Source organism: Strigops habroptila, chromosome 2 (assembly GCF_004027225.2).
Source record: "Strigops habroptila isolate Jane chromosome 2, bStrHab1.2.pri, whole genome shotgun sequence".
NCBI lineage: Eukaryota > Metazoa > Chordata > Aves > Psittaciformes > Psittacidae > Strigops > Strigops habroptila.
In genome coordinates, this window is record NC_044278.2 from 3,179,681 (window position 1) to 3,204,720 (window position 25,040).

Genomic DNA, 25,040 nt, shown 5'->3' on the forward strand with positions numbered 1-25,040 from the left:
ATGAGAACAAAGAAGGATTTTTAAAGTCACTTGTGGAAAATCACTCATATTCTGGTCCAGTTCCTGATACATTAATGCTAAATCTCTTGAGGAGAGACTGCAAGAAATAACTTTCACCTTGTCAATACGAACTTCTCAGTCTAGTTTTTCAGGCAGAAAGGCCAGTATTTACTCTTATATTACTCTGAAAGTTGTTGCTAGGAGTGCATCTGTGCACATTTGTTTTACTTTCCTTCACACCATGTTCTCTTCTCTCCTTTGCAGCTTTGGGACCCACCCTTCGGCAGCCCTTCCTTTTAAAGAAATTCAGATAATGTGTGCATCAAGTGTTTGAAAAACATAAGGCTCTAGTAATAGCTCTCCTAGGGCTAGAGGTGTGGTTGGAAAATAAAATTCATAAGCAGCGGAGAGAGAAGGGATGTTTCTAGTGGGATGGAGGGCAGAGAAAAAACAGGGAACAGATCATCTTCAGAGCACCACGTCATCAGCATTCTTCCCCAGGGCCCTGAGGAGAGCCCAGGGCCCCTGAGGGAACTCGAGTATTAACTCTTCGATTCTCTGCTGCTCAACTTAGCTGGCGAAGGAGTTCTCTGTACGATTTATACTGATCTGTATATAACTTTTGCAACAGTGGGGCCATTCCAGCAGATAAAAGCGAGTGCTGTGCCAGTATTTATATATTACTTTCTTTTTTTATTTATTAAAGGGCAATTAAATTATTTGATATGCCAACACTTAACTCCTAGGTACCTGGCCTTGGTGGGAAACAGGGACATGGCTGTGACAACCCAGATACATGCGAGCCTTAGCTTGGGTGCTTGTTAGACATCTATGTTCTCAGGACTATCTGACCATGCAAAGAAGCAAAATTGTAAATATGTAGTCAACTCTGACAGTACATGTGTGCTTTCAGTCTCAAGCTGCTGCTGAATTAAGGTTTTTTAAATTGCAGTTCTAAATGTTAGGTTCCATTTTCTAAAGTCTTGTTTTGGATCTGGCCCTAGGTAGGATGACCTGGGTAATTACAGCCTTCTCAGACTGACAGGAATCCCAGGCAAAAGAATAGAATCACTGATACAGGAGTTGCTTCAATAATGAATTAAAGTAATGTAATTAATGCCAAACAACATGGGCTTGCAGAAAATAGATTCTGTCACATTTGTTTGTAATTGCATCAAAAAGATACCAAGTGTGGTTACTAAAGGTAATGCATTCAGACACGTGAGGCATGTGACTTGAACACACGATACTGAATCAAGGAAATGCAACTATACAGAGACCATCCAGTCCCCAGTTAAAACATTAGATTAGGATGTCTTAAAATGTAATTTTAAATGAGGAACTGTAATTGCATATTTTCAGTAAGATCTTTCTCAGATCGTTTCTTGGCTGCATACTACTAAATACTTGTTGGTACCTTTGAAGGAAACATATGGTCTTCACAGATACTTGTAAATGATACAAAGATTGAGAGAATAGTTAATAACATAGGTTATAGATTTCGGTATCCACCAAAGAGGAACCTCCTGTGTGATGCTATGTCAAAATGACTAACAGAATGATCCCTGGAAGGATAAAAAAAGAAATATTAAGCAGGAGTGATGATGCTGTAGTACTTCTGCTTTTAAGCTTTTAGCAACAGTGCCTGGGATGCTCTTTCCAGATCTGGCATTTGCTCAAGAATATAGCAAAATAACAACACTCTGTTGAACTTCCAGAGAGACTGTTGAGGGTGCTTTGGTCATAACCTGTTATTATCTCTGTTCAGAAATGCCTTAAGAAGGCCCTTCCATCTAACTTGACAGTACTAGAAGGTGAAGTTAGTTGAAATCAGGGGCAGGGTGAGGTCCCTTCCAACCTGAAGTATTCTGTGATTCTAGTTCTAACAGATATGATGTAGTTCAAATAGGACGTAGAGTGGCAAAGTGATGTGGTCTATTTTATTACGAAAGCTGGATTATGACAGTAACAAATACCCAGTTTGTGAATTCCAGCTCCCTGAAGGTATTTGTGCTGCCCACAGGTACTCTACAGCCAAACCCATAGAGGATTTAACAACTCATTATCTCCTTGGTTATCTGTAGATATGCAGTTTGCCTGATTCCTGTTCTGTGTATTTTTGCATAAAGTGACACACGAAAGAGGTGAGCTGGGATAATTTATTGATGATCTTGTGTTTATATGATAACTTCACAAAACATTATTGCCGATGTGCACTTAGTGTTTCACTTATATGAAAATTTCAGGTTCTCTCTAAAAGTGTAGCAAAGGGACTCTCTGATTTTTGGTGTCTGAAAAAGAATAAGGAGCAGCACAGGGAATTTATACAGAGAAGTGAACACTGTAGAAAGATGCTGGGGGGTTTTTTGTTTGATTGGTTGGTTTGTTTTGTTTTCTGATGCTGAATTTATATTACAGAACTCAAGGTTCATTGGAATGAGAAAGTAAAATTTCTCCATTAAGTATTCTAAACATTTGGTACAAACATCATGGTTAAGAACAAAAGCAGTTTATGTATCCGTATCACTCACTCCTGACATTAATGGGAAGTAAAAGCTCTGTATTATTGTGCTATCAAACGTAGCCAGGCAGCTGAGAAAAAATAACATGCCCAGAGACTGCATATATTTCAGCAATGTCTTGCTGTGAAGCTATCAACGATTAATAAGAGATTCCAGTGTAACAAAGCAAACAAGGAAAAGTTTTAGTTAGTAGCTATTCTGAAGAGACTCACTGAATGCTATGATTTGATGATCTGTCACTTAATAGCTACTGTAATGTGCTGGTCTCAGTACTAAATCAAGAGAGCAGTGTCTAATGGCTGAATCTAGTATGACATCCCAGAAAGCTGTTGAAATCACTGTTTCTATGGAAATTTCTACAAGGGAAATCCAGGGGGCTGAATGGATGTGCAAAAGTAGGCACGAAGTATCTTAATGCAGCGTAGCAGGTTTTCAGGGGTGTTGCTGAGATGGGTCATTCAGAGTGAGGTGCTGGTGTAAATCATTCCAGCTGGTAACTTAAAAAGCTGATTCTGCTTATCATGATAAGGTCATTTCCTCTGTTGATAAGGAAATGACCACAAAAGACCCATACTAGTAGATGAAAGGAAGAAGGAATGAGGTAGTTGGCAAGAAAAGAGCCGGCAGCTGCTACAGCATGAAGAAAAAGTGAGTTTGTTTCCCTAGTGTTCAGCTGAATTTGTTCATGAACCTATTGCTTAGAGGGGAACTGGTCCAGACAGAGTCCCAGTATAACTTATATCAAACAGTGTTGTAGCGTCGTATGTTTCCAATTCAGTCTGGGGCTAAATTAGGCAGGACAGGCACAGGGAATTTGGCCATTCAGGTTGTCAAGTGACTGCGGGAGACAAAGGTTGAAGTCTACCAGTGTGCTTTTTTTCAAGGGACAGTGAATCCCTGCTGGGCTGTGGCTCGAAGCAATCTGGCTAATTGCATAGGAATTTACCCACCCTTTGAAGGTGAAACTGGGCTAACTGCAGCCCTCCTAACTAGTGAAAAGGAAAGACAACATCCCAGCATTAACTATTAAGCCAGCTAAGATGTTGCAATACTCAGATCAAAGGTCTACAGAGATCTGGAACATCTATTCCGGGCTCAGGCACCCATCATATGTGCATATATACAAATGACAGATCACATTAAGTGAAAAAGAACCGTACAGTCAGTTTGAGTATATGAAAATTTCAGAGTGGCTATAAAGCCAACGTTACAGGCAAAACAATGGTGCTTCCTTCTATTGAAAATCTTTCCTTCCTTTGTTGTGAGTCAAAAGTTTAGCAAAACTGATGTATGCCAAATTTATTTGCAAAAGCTGGAGTAGATTAAAAAAACCCAACCAAAACACGCTAGGAGTAGCTAACAATAGTGACGCATAAGGGATTGTACTGCTCCCAGCGTTAAACACATGAGATCATATCAACATCAGCACTGTCTCAGGAAACTCTGGATCAGGTCCTGGCCGATTAAGCTACAGGAGGTCAAGGCACCGGGATTTCACTTGAAGTTTTAAGGGTTATCAGGAAAAAGTAGTTACAGGAAAGACAGAAAAACAGCTTTGTGTTCACCTTTCAGGAGTCTTAATTCAGCCCATACAAACCTTGGTGGATTATATCCTGTAGATCCATAACAGTGGTGAGGCAGATCCCCAGCTGACACAAAGGATCACAGCTCCATCCGAGTTGTGTTTCTGGAGGTTGAAGCTGTGGCCCTAACAAGAGTTTCTGCTTTGTCTTCCACCTGCAAGTACGTACAGAGGCAGTGGGGTGTCAGATCACTACGTGCTGAAGGAGATCAGCTCTCTCTGCTGTTGTGTATGTACGTTCGTTAGCATAACAGGGTCTTGGTTCTTAATAATGGCTTTTTGCCAGTGCTGCAAAACAGTTGAATTCATCTTGTATTAGGTCAGAGGAACACCAGGACACTGATTGGGGTGTGGGGTTGTTTTTTTTTTTCTCCAAAGCAATGTTGAATAAAAACAAACTTCTATGTGAAAAGTATTTTTAAATACCACTGAATAGCACTGAATAAAACACTTAAAAGCAGACTGGCTGCCTAGGGATTATCTCCTTGCTTAATTCCACTTTAACTCTATTAATAGAGGGACTACAAACTGTTCAAAAACAAGCAAAATGTTTCAACACATCTTTTTACCATAGCAAACATGCTGTTTTGCTTTTTCACTCAAATTATTGATCTATTTTTGTTCATGCTTTGGAAATAAGCTTATCTTGCCTGTAGAGAGGTTCAGTCTGAAAGGCAAAATTCTGAGGGATCTACAGGCAGGCGGAAAATACTGGCTCAAATGCCAAGGGTTTGTTCAGTTTTACTGCCAGCACCCCTGTGCACCCTGCCTTCAGCAGTGGGGGACGCCTCTGGGGCCCGGCTTTGCATCAGAAGACCAGAATCACAGAATAGTTAGGGTTGGAAAGGACCTTAAGATAGTTTATGTTCTTTGGCAGATTCCAGATGAGAAGTCGAAGACTACTCCCACCTCTCATGGGGCTGACGCCTGCAGAATCCAAACACCAGCCAAGTGCCTCAAAGGAAAATGCCAGAAGATGAGCGACATGCAAAGGGAAGCTGTGCTGGATGCCCTAAGTGGTGAGTGCCAAGCTAGAAGGTGCTTCTCTAGTGCTGAGCCACCGAAGAGCATGCTGCTATTTAGCCAGCTCTAGGCCTATGGACAATTCCACTGACTTATTTTGCTTTCATAGAAAGTTTAGAGGTTTTAGGTACAGTATGTGTGTTTACGTGTGTCCACTGTGCCCAGGACCATTTAATTTCAGATCCACATCCATCTTTTTAAAAGCGATCTTCTTCAGTTGTATTTCTGATTGGCTGTCCCCTTCCTCCAAAAGTACTTCCACCCCCTTCCAGTGTCATGGTGGCATGAAAATCTAACACCCCACAACTTGGCTGCCTATCGTTAACAGCCAGAATATCTCCTTCTCATCTAAAATTATATCATCATAGAATGGCTTGGGTTAGAATCATAGCATTATAGAATGGGTTGGTTTGGAAAGGACCTTAAGATCATCTAGTTCCAACCCTCCTGCCACAGGCAAGGACACCTTCCACTAGAGCAGGTTGCTCAAAGCCCTATCTTTATCTGAAATTACAGTAATTAGTTGCATCAGTGCCCATGCTGAAACGCAAACCCCAGGGAAATTCCGAATTGGAACAGTCTACATTCGTTTCCCAAGGCATACATTTGATAAACCCGGGGAGGACAGATGATCGCAGTGGACATTTCCCAGCGCTCACTAGTGAAGTTGTAAACCGGGACGGGGCGGGAGCGGGGGGCTTGAAGTACTTGCAGACAAACGTGCCGCTGTGCCGGCAGGCCGGGGCGAGCTCCGGTCACCGCGGCGGCACTTGGCAACCGGAACGCGCCTTTGCCGCGGGGGAGCGAGCGAGGGAAGCAGGTTCGGGAAGCCGCCCCCCGCCCGGCCGAGCCCCGCCGCCGCGCTGTCCCCGCCTGCCGCGGCGCCCGGACAGCGCCGGTGCCGGCCTTTCCAGGCGGCCCCCCCCCCAGCCGCCGCAGGGGCCGGCAGCAGGGGAGGAGCGGAGCGCAGGCACCCGGCGCGGCCGCTCGCCGCCAGCCCGGCCGGCTCTGAGGGGAGGCGGCTGCGGGCGCGCCGGGCGGGGCCGCCCCTCGGGCCTCTCCCGCCGCCCCGCGGCATGGTCGCGCCCGCCCCGCGGCGCCCCCGCCCCGCGCCTGCCGCCCGCCCGCGCCGCCCGGGCCAGCGGGAAGATGGATGGGCACGTCCTGGGCTGGATCGTGCTTCTGTGGCTCGCAGGTAGGGCCGTGGGCTGCCGGCCGCGGGTGTCCCGGCGGCCCCGACGTGCCTTGTGCCGTGCCGTGCCCGGCGGGCTCTACGTCTGTCTTTAGGACGAAACCGGGAGGTTTGGGGAGGTGCCGCGGCAGGTTGCGGAGGGAGCTGGCGTGTGTGTGTGGGGGCTTTTTGGGGGCGTCCCGCCATGCAGTTTGCGGGCACTTCGCGGAGAGCGCTGGATCCGCTGGGGACGGCGGGAGGCAGCCGGCGCCTTCTGCCCGGGCCGAGGAGGACAGGTCCGGGGGCACCGGCGCTGCTGCCCGCGGGGGACGGTTGGGCCAGTGTTTACCGCGAGAGGAGCGCTCTGTGGCGGGGAAGGTGGGAGCCAGCCCGGGGAGGCAGCAGGAGAGCAGGGGGAGGCCGGAGTGTCCTTGGCTGCGGTGCAGGGGGATGGCGGCAGCCCTCGGCTCCCACGCCGGGCCGGGAACAATTGCAGGAACTTCTCCTTTCCCAGTGTCCTGGACGCGCACTCCGTCTAACGCAGGTGTGAGAGGAGGGGGCTGCCGGGGGGCAGAAACCGGCTGTGCCGGGGATGGTGTAGCTGTGAACAGGCCTTTGAGCGCAGGACGGGACTGCCGCCCCATAGCGCGGCTCGCCGGCCACCTCCTGCCCGGCCGGCTCCATAGGAGGTCGGGCAAGCCCTCCCTAAGCAAGGGGGAGGGGAACGGGAGAGGAGAGCAGGGAGGGCAGGGGGAACAAGCTGAAAAGGGGCTGGATCTGAAAACTGGACAACGAGGAAAGGAGGGGGTAGGGATTACGGCAGAGCGAGAGCGGCAGGGCAGGCGGGAATCGGGGAGAACGGGGGAGAGAACTAGGATCTGCTCACTCCTATGAGCTGGTGCAGCAGCCAGGCACAGGCAGGAGCAGGAGGCTTTAGGAAAAGCTGCAGCAGGCTAGCTTAGGCAGGCAGGTTACAGGCTGAAAGAAGCAGCAGACACACTTGGATTAAGTGGCATTTATTTCCCACCACCATCAGTGTATCCCACAAAAAAGAAGAAAAAAAAAAAGACCTCAGCCTTTTCCCTCTTCCTATTCAGATTTAGGATTCACAAGCAGTAAATTCGGCTTTTAGTCATAACACCTCTCTCCCACCACCCACCCACCACTTTCCTTGCTTTTTCACTCTGAGTCATCTTCAACACCAGCGCCTGCCTACTGCTCCCTTCCAGGGTTTCACGGCCTCATCTGGGGCTTTGGCAGCTTCCAGCTCATTCTCCTTCCTTGCCTCTCTCCCTGCCTCTCTCCCTGCCATTTGGCTGCTTCCAAACGTATCCCACTTCACCGAGTTGGTCTGGAGTCCAGCGCACCCACAACTACCACTCTTTTCCTACTAGCCATAGTAGCATGCTGATAAATAGCATCCAGGGACTGGTAGGAGGAGTACAGGGTGAAGATAAACATGACATTACATTCCTCCCTATTTTTAAAGAGCTTCATTATCTGGACATGTCTGAGTAGATCAGGACTTTTCCATGAAGCTGGAAGGCCGGGCTGTTGACACCTTTCTCCCTCCATTAAAAGTAGTTCATGGTTACTGGCAGCTGCCGCTGTTCGGAGCATGCAGAGAGAGAGAGGTACCGCTGCAGTAGGAAGACCTTCCAGTTTCCTCTAGTCCTGGGCTTGGAGACAGATCTGCGTGCTGCCGGAGCTGTCAGCCGCTGGCAGGCAAAGGCTTCCGGCAGGCAACAGGTTAGCTGCAGCCGTGTGCTCAGAGACGGAGGCAGCCAGTGTCCGCCTGCTGCCCTCCAGCCTCTCGCCGCTGCCGCCCAGCGATGGAGCCCGCGCTGTCGTCCTCTTCTATGGCTGAGAGAAAGCAAACAAGTAAAGGTGTGTGTGTGTGTGAGCGTCTGTGTGTGCGCACAGAAAAGGGAGAGAGGCTAGCAGACATGGATTCAAGGTTTTCCTCTCCCCAGTGGCTGTGCGAAGGAATGAAAGGTCTGCAGCAAGGTAAGGAGCCCTCACCCAGCCCGAGTGGTACACTCCACTCTGGAGAGGAGAAGTGGGGGTTGGGAAGTGGAGGGGCCAGGGTAAGAGACAGAGTAGAAAATGGGGAGGAAGCAGGGAGACAAAAGGCAGCAAGAAAGAGGCTTTCTCCCCCTTCTCTCCCCTCCTCCCTCCTCGAGGTGGGCTGAGAAATTTCTAATCAGCACTCGCAGTTCCTTTCCTCCCAGCATTAATTCCTCGCGGTCCTTTGTTTGTCTTTAATTTTTGGCTCTCTCATTTATCTTTTGGGTGGTTTTGTGCATTGTGACTTCTTACTGGAATTCCAAAAAATTCTGTGTGAGGTACAGTGGTTTTGGTTTGGCTTCTCATCCTCCTGCCCTGCTCTCCCACGTGCTGGTGTTTTAGTAACAACAGCAAAGAGATGGTCACCCTTTATTCCTACCTGTGGGGTGACACAGGTTCGAGTATGTGTGGGACTATGTTCTCGTTCTAGAAAAAGAAGGTACAATTTGCCAAGTATCCTCGAGCTCCTGTATAGAGCTGATTCTTGTAAGTCACCAACTGCATCTTGATTCTGGAATGAATCCTCCCATTGTATTTACCATTATTCTTATGAATGCTGTAATTCCTAATGAATTTAAAACTAGAGAGAAGTGGAGTCTGAACTCCAGTTTTACCTACAGAACAAGCAGAGCACATTTTTTTTCTGCTTCACGACTCAGGCTAAGCTTGGAAAGACGACCCTTAGAAGACTGTCCACATTAAAGTGTCATCTTCTGTCCCTGTTAAGCAATTTTTCATCATGCAGTGGTATGCTACAAAGGTGGGTAGATTTACATTTGCTTTCCCAGCCACGGTTTAGGAGAGCAGGCAGAGGGGGCATGCTGGAGCACAGTTGTGCTTTGCTGTTTCCTGGCCAGCAGAACAAACTTCTTGGGAAGACAGGGAAATGGACTGTTTCACCTGCCTTGAGTTAAAGTGTTCATTTGACTTCCTTGGCTGGCTGCACACAGCATGTAACTGGGAAGAAATCTCATCCTTTTCTTACTTTTTATTCCTTTGAGATCACCTGGAGCAGGACTGCCAGCAGTGGAAGTCCCAATGCCATCCCAAGGACAGGGGTATGGCTTGGTGCTACAAGGCTTGGAGAGACTCTTCCCATTTCTTTCTCAGAAGTTGGTGGTGACCAGTTGCTGAGTGATAGTTCTGGGAGTGATTTCGGGGATGCTGAACCAAGTCTGTAAACTAGGAGTCACCTGACAATTCTAACAGCTTTCAGACAATCAGACAAGGTAGATTTGATCTGGTGGCCAAAGCTGAGATAATTCACCTGAAAGCATCCAGGGTGACTTTCGTGAATGTGTGAAAGGGGCAGGTGCTTAAAGAGTGTAATGAGTGCAGGGAATACCTAGAAAAGCCCATGGAATGTCCTGAGCTCTTGGGGAAGTCCTTACGCAGTTCCTGACGTTTCAGGGCTATGTACTTCCTTTGAGAAGTCAGGAGCATGGAGGACAGCATCACAGAGAGTGGGGAGAGCAAGAAAGAGTCTGCTGCAGGCCGTTTGAAGAGTCTGGGCTGTGTCCTGCAGGGAGTGTTCTGTGCTGTGAGTGCTGGGTGTGCAAGGTCATGCTTTTCTCTGAGTGCTTTGGTTTTGCCCCTTTCCAGGGTAAGCAGGTAGGGAGCTGAAATTCTCAGTTTTACTATGAGCTGTAAAAAGCAGTGCCATGCTTTCACCTCAGCTGCTGCTGACCTAGTTAGGCGTTGGTTTCTTGGTAGCTAAAAAAGTTGTCATTTCGATGCCAAGGAGCTAAGAACACAAGTCTGACAGGAACCAAACCAAGGCATCCAATTCATTTCCCATAAGCCACTCAATATAATTTGATGGTGATGGCTTTTGTTGATAAGTCGCATAGATTGGATTTAGTCCAGCATGAGTAGGCAAGAATCTGTACAACACGATCTCAGTGATCCCACTGGCTCTCCAGTCACCTGTTTGCACATCTGTTTATCATCTCTGACTTTTCAAAGTCCAGATCTTCCGCTTCCTGATCCAGGCTTGATCCACATTTGAAAATGTGGATGGTATGCCTGTATTCAGCAGTGGGGAAAGGACAGTTTTAATTGATGCATACTAGCCAAGGTGCAAAAAAAAAAACCCGATACAGCATCTTCTAGCTCAACAGTTTTTGTTTGGAGAAGTGGTGTAAATGACCCCAGGAGCACTGCCTCTTACCAATGAATGTATGCTTTTCTGCCAAAGCCCGTAGGTATAGTCTAGAAGTAGTTTTCCTGAGGTGCCTGGCTGAGGGCACAGGGGCTTCCATTCTTTGTGCACAACTGCCACTCCTATCGAGAAAGGTGCATAAAATTGGGGGGTGTAATTTTTGTGGTTTCACAGCATCAGCTTTAGTGCCTTAGGCAAGTGGTAGAATGAGCCAAATAGTTGCAAAGAAAGAGATAGGATGTATGCGCAGATAGGAAGACCCGTACTGACCTGAAGATTAATGTGTGGTGCCTTCTTTTGGACTCAAATCTTACATGCTAGAAAGGTGCAGTCTGAGACCTATTACACCAAACTACAGTGTTTGGCCTTGCCATTATTTACAGGGATTAGTGCTTCTGATCAACCCTATTCTAACTAGATCGTCTTTAAGGTTCCTTCCAACTCAAACCATTCCATGATTCTCAGAGAGTTGGGGCTGTTCAGCCTGGAGAAGAGAAGGCTGCGTGGAGACCTCAGAGCAGCCTTCCAGTATCTGAAGGGGGTCTACAAGGATGCTGGGGAAGGACTCTTCCTTAGGGACTGGAGTGGTAGGACAAGGGGTAATGGGTTCAAACTTAAACAGGGGAAGTTTAGATTAGATATAAGGAAGAAGTTCTTTACAGTGAGGGTGGTGAAGCACTGGAATGGGTTACCCAGGGAGGTTGTGGATGCTCCATCCCTGACGGTGTTCAAGGCCAGGTTGGACAGAGCCTTGAACCACATGGTTTAGGGCAAGGTGTCCCTGCCCATGGCAGGGGGGTTGGAACTAGATGATCTTAAGGTCCTTTCCAACCCTTACTATTCTATGATTCTATGATTCTGTTCAAAAAGGCTAACTGAAGGCTAAATGTGTGCTAAATCTTCCTGGGATTCATCTAGCCTCAGGGAGGCTCCTCCAGAGGGCAACTGAAAAGCAAGAGCCTAAGTTATCACCTCTCAATTTCCTTCTCTTTTGCTCATGGAAGGTGCTTATGAAGATCAGGCTCAGAGGTTCAAATGTGCCCGTACCAATATTCCCTCTGTAATCACTTCCTGGAATTCTCTTTAATCACCACTAAAATGTATTAGTGATAGCTTGTGTGTAATGTTGATTGCATAGTTTGAATGCATAATCTGAGGACAGTTCAGGAAAAGAATCAGAGAAAGGAGACAAATATACATTGCCAATGAGAAACAGACAAACCCTGTGCAATTATGCTTCTGAAGCGTGATTATTTTTAAGCTCTTTCTCTGGGAGTGTATACACATGCACAGACACACAAACCCATGGATTCCTTTTATTCTTTGAGAGGAAGTATATCTGTTGTTTTTAAGATGCACTTGATTAATATTTGCAGGCCTTTCTCTGGGGATTTAGGAGAACAGAAAGAAGGAAAGCAAAATTGTCATGTAGTCATGAGACTTCTCTCATGATTAGAGTTAGATTTTTCTTGTGAAAGTTCAAACATCACAAAATTCACAATGAACAGGTTGCTTCTCTGGAGTGCAGGCAGGAAATTTCCATGATGCTTTTGAAATAAGGGCTAATCTTACTCTGTCTGCGTTAGTCAAAACAGCACAGCACAATTCAGTTTCTTTTTAGTCCTACTTGTATTAAACTAGACAAAGAGGTACCATGGTGCTGTCATTAAGCTTGTCATCCTTTTTCACATCTTTCACTCTTTTGCTCTGCTGTATAACCAGCCCAAGGCTCTGCCCTGTAATACATCTGAGGCTTTTCTTGGCTTGGCTGTTCTCTTGAAGACTTTTGAGATCAGCAATTTCTTCTTGAAGTCCTAAGCAGACCTGTGTCATTCACATGGGCATAACTGATAGGTGTAAATCCACCATCTTGTCTTCAAGCAGCTGAATATCCTGGTGGCCCTTTTGATGGATGCTGTTACATCAGTGACGTACTACATGAATCGATTCTGACACATTTTTTTGGCAGAGGAAGTAACAGGTGTATAATTTCCCAGCTCAGCCATAATTATATATAATTTGACTTAAATAGAGTTTCCACTGCTCCGGTCTCTCAATCTGAGGCACTGTGTTGCTCCTGAATACTGTTTCTGGAAAGAATCTGCAAATAATACTTCAAAGATTAATAAAGAGCTTGGGATAGAATATAGAAGATGCCAGATAATTCACTGCACATTTCCCAAATGCTTCTGGGTAGAAAAAGAATTTCTGTGTTTTCCCAAGTGCTTTTCTTTTCTTGAAATAGACATTCACATGAGGGTAGGGTGGCGAAAGTTACATGAGAATTTGCTAAAGCTCAGCTAATCATTTATTAAAGCAGTCCCTGGCTTGCCAAACTCATAAATCTCATTAAGAGGGAAGGAGGGCTGTGGTGCATGGGTAGCTGAAAGCACTGTGTTTAGGAAGCAGCGTACTTCGTTCACAAGGGAAAGATCTAAATATTCACTGTGTCACTCTTTTGTCCCTGAAGCTGAAGTAGCGTGATGAGTCACTTGATCAGCTCACGTCACAAGCTGGCTTTGGCCACAGACTGCATGGGGTCAGGCAGAGAATTGCCAGACCTGGACCTGTTTGTTTTTCAAGGTGCTCGTCATGTCTCTTGCATTCGGATATGACCTGGGAAGCGCAGGTCTCTGTAGAGGAGAGAATAAGACAATATCACCACTTGGTTCACCTCGGGAAGCAGGTGGTGACGTTTTCTTGGTGCCACATAGCTCCCATGTTTCTGCCTCTCCAGTTCCTGGGAAAAGGAGTTATTTATCTGCCTGTGCCTGTGGAAAGTGGAGGAGGTGCCTCATGCTGCTGCCTGTCCTGTGGGAGCATCTTGTTGGGATCTCAGCTGTGTTTTGTGGAACTCTGGAGAACACCCACACTTCAGTGTTTGGATTTGGGTCCAGGCACTTCTGGCAAAAGTAATGACATCTCCTGTGCAACTTTCACATAGGCATAAGCACGATGTGTGTAATGTAACGCATTCATTGTATGCATAATATAGCATCCCTGTGCAAATGCCATAGCACCCTTCTGCACTGTAAGCCTTTACATAGCAGTCCCCAGGGTCAAATCCTGCCTGGATCACTAAGTCTTTGTTAGTATCAGTGACTATCTTGCCTCTCTGAAATGTTCTTTCCCCTAGGTTCTCTCCATCCTGTGTTTTTATCCCCTGACTTCATTGTGATTTATGGTTTGGACATTGATAATTTGTTGAAATGAATATTCATTCTTGGTCCAGCCTCTTCACTTCCCTTTGGTTCTGACTCCTGATCATGAATCTCTTGCTTGCTTTTGCTTTTCAGGTCTGCGGCTGTCTCCAGCTTGACCTTGTCCCTGCATGCTGGCTGTTGTTATACCATCGATGCATTTATTGCTCTCTCTGCTTTAAGCTCCAGTGCTTGAGTCTACACCTTCACCTTTTTCTTTATTTCGCATCCCAAAGATATCACCTGTCATTTCTCTTTCTTTTGCCAGCTTCCATCTCCTTTTCATCCCTGCTTTCTGGAGCGGGTGGTTTATTTTTGCTGACTCTATTTCCTCTCCTCTCTACATCATTTCTCAATCTGCACCCTGGCTCCAGCCCTTCAGAGACACCTTCTTCAGCTTCTTACAGCTGAACATAAGCTTCTTGGTTAAACATGACATTCCATGATTGTCACCCTGCCTATCCTTCTGCTTCCTATACTTAACCTGATACTTTATACTTACTCTTCTTTCTTGGCTTTTGCCCTTCTCTGCTACTGCTTCCCAACATCAGAAAGCCTTTCTTTGTCCTCAGTCTTTGATTCCTCCCTAGGCTTCCCCTAAGTCCATCAGTGTCTCTTCATGTTGCATAAACACCTTCTTCTGCTTTATTCTCTTGAATGTTTCCATGTGTCTTGTCCCCTTTTTCACTGTGCGCTGCTCTGGGCCTTGAGGTGTGTGGTAATTGCATGTAGGGAGGTGCCATCATCATTTCCAGTACTGAAACTGCTTCCCATTTCTCATATGAACCTCCACCATCAGGCACTGCTGCCCCTCAGCTGCAGAAAGTGCCTCTGGTTATAAACTTCCTCTTTGTTGGGTGCTTTCTCCTTCCCCTGGGCTGGGCTGTTCCACAGGCCCGCACATCCCTGCTTGGGGAAGTGTCAGGATGTGTTCCAGCACGTGTAAGTGCTCTCAGTCATTGCCGTGCAGCACAGAGAGGAGGGAAGCGATGCAGGGCATGCATGGGAGGTTTCAGCCGTTGCCCTGTGGGTAGATGGAGTACCTTGCTCTCCCAAGGGCTGTATGCTGGCATTGCTCTTGGCTTTTCCCTAAGCTACCCAGGGATGTAGCAGCAGTCCCATGTGCCTTCTTCAGGGCCTTAATACATCAGCTCTGGGCTTCAGCTCTCCTGTCAGCTGGTAGATAAAGACTGGGTGTTGAGATCCATCTCCTCCCTGGGAATGTGGAAAAACTTCAGCGTTTGGGCCATTTTTCTCCACACCTCCCACATGGAGCAGTTTCTCTCAGTGCTGCACGCCAGCCCTGGCAGGAGCTGTGCGATTTTGGATCCACTCCTTCATGCACCTCTAGAGTTTGGCAGAGCAAGCACCACCAACTGGGCACCAGTGCGCCACGGGCTGGGCCAGGCACTGCGTGCTGCCTGGCTTTCAGACAGGAGGTGTGATGCCACCAGGATTGTGAGGGGGGGGACTTATTCTGTGTTGGGATTGCTATGAACTCAGGATCTGACCCCTTGGCAGACCTGCTGTAGAAGCAGAGTGTGGCCATCCCTAAAATATCTCTTCCTTATCTGTGAACCTGCCACAGAAGCCATGCGTCATCACACCCCTGTGCTAGGGTGTCTACAGAGCATAAGGACACTACATTTGAGACTTTAGCCCCATCGTGCTGTTTTTTTCCCTGTGGCTGTAGGCTGTGCAAAAAGCAAACTTCTGCTGCCAACACCCATGCTTACGTGCGTTGAGGAGTATTGCACCCTAGCACCTGGAACAGATGGATAGTTTAATTTTATGTACGTGGGGAAAATGATGCTGTGATAAAATGCAGTAGCTTCCTCTTCAAGTGATGCCAAGGCATGTGACACTCATGCTTTTGTCTTCTAGCTGAGGCGGAAGGCTTGCAGGTTACCGTGCCTGAGAAGAAGAAGGTGGCCATGTTGTTTCAGCCTGCTCTGCTTCGCTGCCATTTCTCCACTTCCTCTACCCAACCAGCTGTGGTGCAGTGGAGGTTTAAATCTTACTGCCAGGACCGAGTGGGAGAAGCTTTGGGGATGGCGACTTCTGGTTTACAAACGATGAGCAAGAGGAACCTGGACTGGGATCCCTACTTGGACTGTGTGGACAGCAGGAGGACAGTCCGAGTTGTGGCCTCCAAACAAGGATCTGCCGTCACTATAGGGGACTTCTATAAGGAAAGAGACGTCAGCATTGTCCACGGTAACTCTTCTACCCCAGTGATGCTTGGTGGGGGTTAGAATGAACCCTTGGCAATTTGGGATGCTGGAGGCTGGCAGTAAAATTGTTCAGTTAACTCCCTTAGAAAAGGCTGCTGGATGTCAGACATCTAGGATTCAGCCAACCAAGCTTAGACCCAAAGTTCATTCCTTTTGGTGCTTCCCTTCATCTGACTTCATGTAGGTCTCCAGACCTCACACAATATTCTTTTCCCTTTGATGAATAGAAGGTTTTTATTTCTGGCTTCTGCATATTGCTCTCTATATAGACTTTACTTAACAAAGGAACACCAGCAAGAAAGGTATAGACTCAGTCTCTATGGACTAGGTTTCTTTTCCTTGCAAACTCCACTGATTTTAACCCGTTCCAAAATACCAAAATTATTCTACAGCTCATGTTTGCTCAGCTCTGGACTTCACTAGCTTACCCCATCATGAGCCTAAACCCACACAGCCTTGGGCAGTGTGAAAGGAAGAGTTTTTCATGGGGTGAAGTCAGGTTGGGTGGACATGGGGGGTGGCAGGGTCCTTTAAACATTGGGTGTGGAAGGCTGTGTGGGAAACCTTGTCCCTCAAAAGGACAAGGCTTCTGCTTGGCTCGGGAGACCACCAAGCCAAAAGTAGAGGCTCCATGTGCAGAGCATGTGATTGGCCTCAGCAAGTGGGAGTGTTTTCCTTTGTGTAGCCTCTTCAGCAGATGAGTGAAGTGCTGTAGAGGAGACACTGCCTAAGCTCTTCTTGCATGGCAGGAATACTGTTGGACCCCAAGCTCAAGGGACAGGAAGGACAGAGAGTGACATTAGTTACCCCTTATGCTCTTGGGACTTGCAGAGTGGGCTGTCTCTTGTGGCATTACCCGTCTTCCCACTTGCAGCCACAGAGTCCAGAGCCTGTTGGGTTTTTTCCTGACTACTGTGATATTCTGGGTAAGGTTAACCCCCCTTCTTAGTAAGGAAGTGGAATGATTTGGGACACAGAGATGGGCCCGGTTCTTTCAACGCTTCACTCTTCCCATAGGTGTTGGAAGGAAAGCCTGACTTTTCTTTTTTTGCCTTTCAGATGCAGACCTCCAGATTGGGAAGTTGATGTGGGGAGACAGTGGGCTCTATTACTGCCTTATTATCACACCGGATGATGTGGAGGGCAAGAATGAAGAATCGGTGGAGCTGCTTGTGCTTGGTAAGCCTTCTTGCCAGGTTGCTTTTTCAGCACATAGCTGATACATCTTTCCTTCTGCACTCTTGCTCTCTTTACATATCTGTGCACCATATTATTATGGGTGTAAGAGTTAAGTAAAACAGTACCTTCACCGTTGCCTTGCACCCTGTGCAGTCATTCACACCTAGGCAAAGAGGGTGGCAAGTGCTACAAAACCAGAATAGTAATGTTTACACCCACATCGCTCACACGTTACACTGGCATAAATGACTACAGAAAGTGCAGGGCTGTGGAAAGTCAGAACCCTTGTTCTTAAGGCATATAACAATAAACTTGCAGTGAAGTGAACACTTGAGTCAGTCTTTTAAAAACAGACACCCAGAAGACACCAAATTGTGTGCTTTTTGCAGTCTTTTAACATTTCCTCTGCCCACTCTGCTGACCTGTGAGGTTGTCAAGAAGCACCATTTATCTGCTGGAGTGTGTCAGTTTGGGAGATTTTTGTCTCTCCCTAATTATACTTGTTCAATTAGAGGTGCAGTTTCACAGCCACCCTAATCAGGTCTAAGCTGGTGCTGCCACTAAAAGGACCTGTCCTCTGCAACATGCGTGCTTAGCTCTGTTTGTGTTAAGCTCCCTTGAGCAGTGTGTGAGCAGGATCAGTTTCTTTCCTGTTTGCAGGGTTAGCTTTCAGTGATAGCTTCCATAGTTCAGCTCGCTGCAAAGGTCAGAAAAGCACCCATCCCCGCTAGGGCAGAAAAGCAGAGTGGAATGGGCCTTTCAGGGACATGGGTTGACACTGCCGTGAGCCAGCTGTGGTACTTTGCCCCTGTAGTTGTCATCACAAAGTAAACCAGATTGAATGGGTGAGTGACTGTGATAGTGCCATCGCCAACCCTCACTCCTTCAGATGTCAGTCAAGCCGTGGACAACTGGAGAATGGATCCCTCCAGATAAGTGTCATAAGCCTGTCTAAATCCACAGTGTGACTGTATATCATATGCTAGCTAATAACAGGCCCGAGACTGACCTGTGTTAGTTCAGGTGAGGTTCCCTCTGCCAGGTGGCAGTTGTAGCTGTTCCGTAGCATCTCCAGAGGAGCTGTCTGTGACTGCATGGTGATGGCTGTTGAATTTTGTCCCTTCTTCACCTTCCTGTACAGGATTTGGCGTCTTCCTCTTCTGTGTGTCTACAACTGTGCTCAGATACCAGTGATGAAACAGTGCCATGGTAACAGGAAGAATCTGTTTTTCAGTGTGTACAGAAGACTATGTGGGGGGAAAACAAAGACATCCTCTCCTCTCCTTGATGATGTCCCTGGCCCCAGTTTGCTGTAGTTACACCGGGAGGAAACACGTAGCTTAGGCTGTGTTACCTTGACCGCATCTGCTTTTCTGTTCAGCCCATGGGTCTGACCCTGTGCTTTGTGCAGCACTCTGCCAAGTTTGGCAGCAGCATGAAAGCATACTTGTCGTGGGCATACTTTGTTCTGCCTCATGCTGCTTGGCGCAGCTTGTGTGTATTTCTTTTCCTGGGTAGTGTGTATGGAGGCAACATTCCAGCTTTCAGAGCGATTCCAGGTTACCTACCCACTTTCATCCCTTCCTTCCTCCCTCCCTGCCCCTTCCCACCTTAATCTTTCCCGTTTCCCTTTTCCCTTTGCTCGTGTTTTTTTTTCTTTTCCTTTACCTCTCCCTGTTGATGGCTAATGGAGGAAGCAGCCAGTAGTGAAAATACCATTTCTTAACATTCTGGCATTTTCTGGGACATTTTTTATTCCATCCAACTGCTTGGAGGGAGACAGTGAGTACAGATGAAGATTGGAGCAATTCCACAGTCCTAAGGGACACGTGGTAAAAGGGTTTTGTTTGATGTTTTGCTGTTTGCTGCTCTTTGGGTGAACCTGGGCTCCTTGTTAGAGCAGTTGGAGCAGTGGAAGGATGGTGTCTGCAAGATACACTAAGATTCCCACAGCACATTGCTGTTTGTTCTCTGCTAACAGTGGTCTTTCAAATATAATTGACATTGCTTGTTTTGGGGCTGCTACATGACTAAAGCATAGATTAGAATATCGAATAGAGCAGAGGTTCATGCTGTCAGAGGGGAAAACAGGAAAATCAGAAGAGAAAAGGAAATAGGAAAGTGTCCCTTCTGGTGGTTTCATATTAATGCCAAGTTGAAAGGTGTGTTTAGGTTAGAAACGATCCTGCTGGACAGGGCAGTTTAGTATCACGTATTAGAAACCTTGGAAAGTCTGAGAAGCAAAAATGGTAGGTACCTACTAGCATCAACAAATTAATGGAAATTTGCTTACCTGGAAGTGGAGGATCCTGCTTTCATACAGTGAAGTGCACTGTTAAAATTGATCAAAAGCTGCTTTTTTCGCAACTTGAGGCAAAATCTAAAACACAAGCAAATTACACTATTCTTTTTTCCTGAGGGAAGCAATCACAGAGATTTCCAGTGCAGTCTTAAGGAGCCTTCACTTAAGTCGGCCTGGGTCTGCTTGGTGAGTTTTGTCACCTGGATGTGTCGTGTTGACACACAAAGCAGTTGGACAATACCAGGTAGCATCAGAGCATCCCATGTGCTGTCTTCGTTTCAGGCCTATTTCAGAAAAGCATATAAGCATTTATTTATATCCGCTTGTGCTCAGCAAAGCTGGTAGGATTTATAAAGCATACCTGATGTTAAGCATGTGCTTATGTGTTTTGCTGAAAAGACCATTCAGTAGGTTTTGCTTAGTCAGGGATTTTAACCCTCTCTGATGGAATTGGTGAAGGCAAGGGAAGAGGGGTGGTAAGCTCTGTGCCTCAGAAGCACGCGAGGAGGTTGGCTGGTAGTGAGCCTCCTGTAGAGTAAGGAAAGAATTTAAACGAAAAAGTATTACCACACTTTTATAAAATATTTGTATTTTGGTGGTATTTGGAATCTCCAAACAGGGTCTAGCATGACTAATGCGAGCTCTGCTTCTGCTGCAGCAGGACTAGACTAGTACAGAACTCAGCAGTTCCACAGCAAGAGTCAAGTGATGCTCTCTGCACTCATGTGTTCTGCTAGAAATGCAGAACCCTTTGCTGACATTACAGCTGGGCCAGTGAATCCGTTTGCAACTTTATACATTTTTATTTTTTAGAACTAAATCAATTGAACCAAAAAGGCTGAATCCTACGTTCAAGGAAGTCTACATTTCCGTCTTAGTAGCTAGCAGCTGCATGTCCAGCTTCTTGTAACATAGACAGTGCTATTAATCAAATTGTTTTCACAGCCCCTGTGTACTGCTTTTTGCATGAGAATGTCAGAAGGCTTCAGTAAAGTCGTTCATTGCAGCCTTTGTTGAGGGGAACTGCAAGGGTACCAGTGCAGTGGATGCAGGGTGCCTGGAGTAACCTCAGAATCAGAAGTGCAGGTCTGTGGATACCTCATCCTAGCTTCATGTGACCCAGCTCACATCAGGAAGCAGGCTAGCTTAATTGCATGGGGTTGTACATAACCCAGTGAGCCTTTCTGAGAGCCAGAATGTACTGATCAGGTGCAGGGTGCTGTGAAAGCAGCTATACTGCTCCTTCCCAAGCTGGTACAGCTGCAAGGCAATGGCTGTTAGGTATAGGTAGGCACAGCGGGCTACCCTGAAATGCATAGGTCTGTGCAGGGTTGGCATTATGAGGTTTTACACAGCTTAGACATGCTTCATAAAACAGAGGCTTCATTCCCAAGGACGTGTCAAATTCCTGGAAGAGGCAGGAAAGTGATCTGCTAATCCCAGTTGTTAGTTTGATCCTTTGGTTTGGGATCCACGTGCTTTGCTAGATGGCTATTGCCTGCTTGTTTTTTTCCATCCAATTTGACAGCTAATACTACATAAATTATATAGTAGTGAAATATTATTTGATAATTAATCTTTTAGAAGCTTCAGCTTCTCCTTTGTTAGGCTTTAAATAACAGTAATTAGCACTTGAGGCTTTTGTTAATTTCTGAAGTCAGCTAGCACTTAACCTTGGTAAACTCACATCTTTGGTAGTTTGTGTTACCAGCCAATATCCATGGAGGCTAAACCCAAAACCTATTAAGTCTAACACTCATAGGTAGGAAAGAACGTAGATACATACACACACAGCATATTGTACAGTAATTAATGTACTAATAGAGACATGCGTTGGCTTTCAGAGAGGATAAATCTCTACTGGGACGTGTGTGTATGGTGTGCAATGCTAATAAGGCAGTTCTTACTCAGCAAAGTGACTCAATAGCTGGCATAAAAATAGCCAGGTTTGGAGTCTCGTGTGTGCCAGGAGAGTCTGTATTATAAAAGTTGATGTGGTTTCGGAGACGGAAAAGTCCTTGGCAGAATTTTGCCTCACAAGAGGTTGGTTTTAGGGTTTTGCTCTGTTTTGCTGAAAAGCTGCCAGTAGCATCGGAGCCAGGAGTTGGTCACAGCAGTTGGCGGGGATGTCAGTGCTGTTGGCCATGTGTTGGGGATGAGAGGGGCAGATCTCAGCCAGGAAGGTGTCTGTAAGCAACCTCACGCCGAGGGCTCTCCAGCCCTTGAGATGTGCCTTTGTCACCAGGGACAGGTAGCGCCAGCAAGTGACAGAAGTGGCATGAGAGCCCTCCACTTAAAAATCCAGGAAGGGCTTTTGTGTCCTCCCAGCCCCAAACTGCAGTCCTGTCCTCACTGGGTGCTGCTGCCCTGCCCGGGGCCATTGTGCTGCCAGCTTTGCAATCCGGGCCCAGTCCCCCTCGTCCTGGCCTGGCCTGCTCCTAGTTATTAATTTCACACCATTTAGGAGTGCTACTTGTTGCCAAGGTTTTTTACCCCTCTTTTCCTCCTTATTTGCGAGCGACAGCCACATGCTGCTCACAAAGGAGACTGGCGTGATTAAAAGACCTCCATTACCAAGGTAGTCATGGCAACAGCCTCCTCGGAGGTCTTTGTTGCCTGCTAAAACTTTGATCTCCGAGAAAGGCTGCTGCTGTTTCTCCCTCCGGTTGAAGAGAAGGATGGGAAGAAAGGATAAAGTTTACTCCAAGCAAGGGGGAGCACAGAGGAACTCATCGCAGAGCCGTGCTCTCCCAATAAATCTCACAGCAGCTTCCTTGGAGAAGTACCTGATTTACAAGGGCCACACTTCCTCTGCTGTGCTTTCCAGCCTCCCCTCAGGGCAGTGCCTGGTGCCAGGGGCCTCTTGCTGTGGCACAGCTGCCAAATTTTTCTGCCACCGAAGAAGAAATAATTCCCTCTGTAGCTGCTGCCTCCTGAGGTCCCAGTGCTGCTGGTAGGGCTGCAGAGGCAGCCCTGGGCAGAGAACACGATTCAACAGTTACTCGCGTATTAACCCAACATTTATCACATTTGTGCAATTGCCAGTGTTCACCATGTTCCCGTATCTACCCAGTTGCCATGTTCCTGCCTGCACCTGCGCCGCCTTTATTCATGCCATGGTTTCTTTTCAGCTGCACCACTTACTCTAATTATTTTTGTGTCTCTTCTCTGCAGACTTTCTGCTAATTGTCTGCTTGACTGCAGGTCCTCCCTTGATCTGCTGCTATTTGCTTCTCACTCTGTCACCCACCCGCCTCCTGTGTATTAATTCCTGTCCTCACTTGCCTCTTCTTTATCCCTGCACCTCCTGACCCCGCTCTGCACCCCCATAGCTTTTCCTTTCCCATTCCTCCTCAAGCCCTCTACTGCTGTGCTCTGCCAGGGCAGACTGGGGGCTCACAGGCTGCTTTGAACTTCAAGGCTGGCCAGGGCCTGGGGTGTTCTTGGGTGCCCAGTGAGAGGTCACTGTAGGTGGGTAAAGCCCCACAGCGGCATAGTAGGAGCAGAGATGGGAGCATGTCCCAGATCCATACTGGAATGAGGACAAGCCCCTAGCGCTGACAGAGCTGCCCAGGACAACTCTGGTAAATGGGGCCATCGTCTATTCCCTCTTTCTGCCGGGGGTGTGATAGCTCTCACAGAGGAAATGTAGCCCTTGCAGGTGGGGGCACAGAGCTGCAGCCTGTGCCCAGCCGTGGCTTGCGGTGCCTGCGGTCCTCTTTCTCGGGTGGGCAGATTCGCTGTGCAGGGGTGGTGTGGTGAGGTGGTCTCTTGGCAGGATGTTTTACTAACTTGCTTTCTCCCACCAAATGCTGTCTAGCCTCAGCCCTCCCCCTTAAAGTTTCCTTAAAAAAAGTAAAACCACCAAAAGAAAAGTGTGGTGAGCTTAATGCCCAGGCAGGGAGCAGCCTGACTTTAGAGAGCCACTGGGAGGATGCTGGCCATGGGCACTGCAGGCGTTTCAGCCATGGCTCTGAGAGGAGGCCTTGCTCACTGAACCCTTGCCCTCTGCCACAGCTTCGGGCGCTGTGCGACCCACTATGGTGCCATGCTGTGCCCCGCTCCGCTGGCTACAACCTGGCTTTGGGGTGTGCCATGCCCAGGCCAGGCTTGCCCAGGGCAGCAGCAACGCTTGTCCCCCCCCGGGCCTGCCTGTCCCTGCGCCTGCTGCTGGCAGACGGGGTGCTTTTGCTCCACTTGTTGCTGGCGGCAGCAGCAGCAGGAAAGTCGCCTTCAATGAGTGTCACTGTTGGGGAGCCTCCTGTTGCTGTGACAACCGCAGGGCAGCCGTGGCAGTGTGTGTGCAGCCTGTTGCAGGGTGTGGGGAAGGGTTAGCGAATTAATTCGGGCCAGGACGGGAAGGGGAGGAGCTGGGGTGTGTTGAAAGCTGCTGGGGGCACGGCAGCGCTGGGGCGGGCCTTGTGCTCGCTGGCTGTTGGCTGGGCTAGTCGAGGCGGCGGAGTTCAGGCTGAGCCGTGGTGGGGTTTATTCCTGCCACGGGCCCTCCTGGGCTTCTTGCAGCCGCTGCGAGTGGGTCTGGGCCCCCCAGTGCTGTGTGAGCCCTGCTGGTAGGGCAGGGGGAGCAAATTCTCCAAGCAGATACTCAGCAGAGCCGAGTGAGGCTGCACAAGCCGGGAAATACTTGACTGGTCTTAGGTGCTACAGAAGAGCTACTTTGGTTGTCTTCGTAATGAGTTACCAAGTTCTAAAGCACTGTTATTTTTGAGGGATGCTTCTTCCCCCTTGAACGTGGTGTTCCTAAGATCCAGCACTAGCAGGGATTGAGACTCTTTGGGTAGGCTCAAAATAAAGCAGGCACATAATTGGACTCGTGAGATGATAGAGCTTCTGCTTTTTATAGGTGTCACTCCCTTACCTCTCATACCGCAAATCCCAGCCCTAAATTAACTGTATATCTCCAGCTATTTATCCACCGGCATCTGCCTTCAGGAGAGACCTGCATGTGAGTTTGTGAGGAGATAACAACACATGGGAGTCAAGCTGTGTGCCTTGTGTCTGCATGAGAGTGGTTCGTGTGTACATTGTTCACATGTACACAGAGGCCTATGAAAGAATTGCATGGTTTTTTGTGCATGCTTGGAAAGTAAGGAATATATTTAATGTATGCATGGAATATGGTTTAAATTTAGGATTCTGTGACACAAGGCATACATTTGGTGCATGTGTTTGGAGCCCACTTGTGGCACCTGAGACTTAAGCCACATCTGTGTGTTATATCTGCCTATATCTTGTGGGCAGAAAGCATACGTAAGCATTTTCCCATAACAAGCTGGTTTTGAGCAGTTTGGACACGGGATCTTTCCAGAAAATGGACTGCAAAGAACATTATGAAACTCTTTGTATATGTAGATAAAAATGTTGCAGCAGACTGATGGCAAGAGTCCTCCTTCAAAGTAGTAAATGAGGAACAATTATCTCAAAGATCACCATTGTATCTTTTGCTAAGGCTTCGGGAGCACCTCATCATGATGGCGTTACTGTGAGTACTGGACAGCTTTGATGAGTTGCAACCAGTTGCAGAGCACTCCCTGCATTCAGAGCATGTTTATTATGGCTCCAGCGGGCATCCTTGTGGATT

At 47.5% G+C, this 25,040-nt stretch overlaps 1 protein-coding gene across 9 annotated transcripts in view; it reads left to right on the plus strand.

The window, feature by feature from the left end:
- Window positions 1-5,074: 5,074 nt before the first annotated feature.
- The window catches only part of ILDR2 (immunoglobulin like domain containing receptor 2), a 43,291-nt gene continuing 23,325 nt past the window's right edge, over window positions 5,075-25,040 (plus strand). For 2 of the 9 annotated variants that reach the window (XM_030471804.1, XM_030471805.1), the window contains exons 1-3: window positions 6,125-6,322; window positions 15,611-15,943; window positions 17,020-17,139. In XM_030471804.1, the coding sequence (XP_030327664.1) occupies window positions 6,277-6,322; window positions 15,611-15,943; window positions 17,020-17,139 (499 nt within the window). In that variant the 5' untranslated portion in view covers window positions 6,125-6,276. Of the gene's footprint in view, window positions 5,124-5,854; window positions 6,323-7,568; window positions 8,306-15,610; window positions 15,944-17,019; window positions 17,140-25,040 lie in introns of those variants that run through there. The other 7 variants (XM_030471797.1, XM_030471799.1, XM_030471803.1 and 4 more) reach the window with 6 other exon arrangements.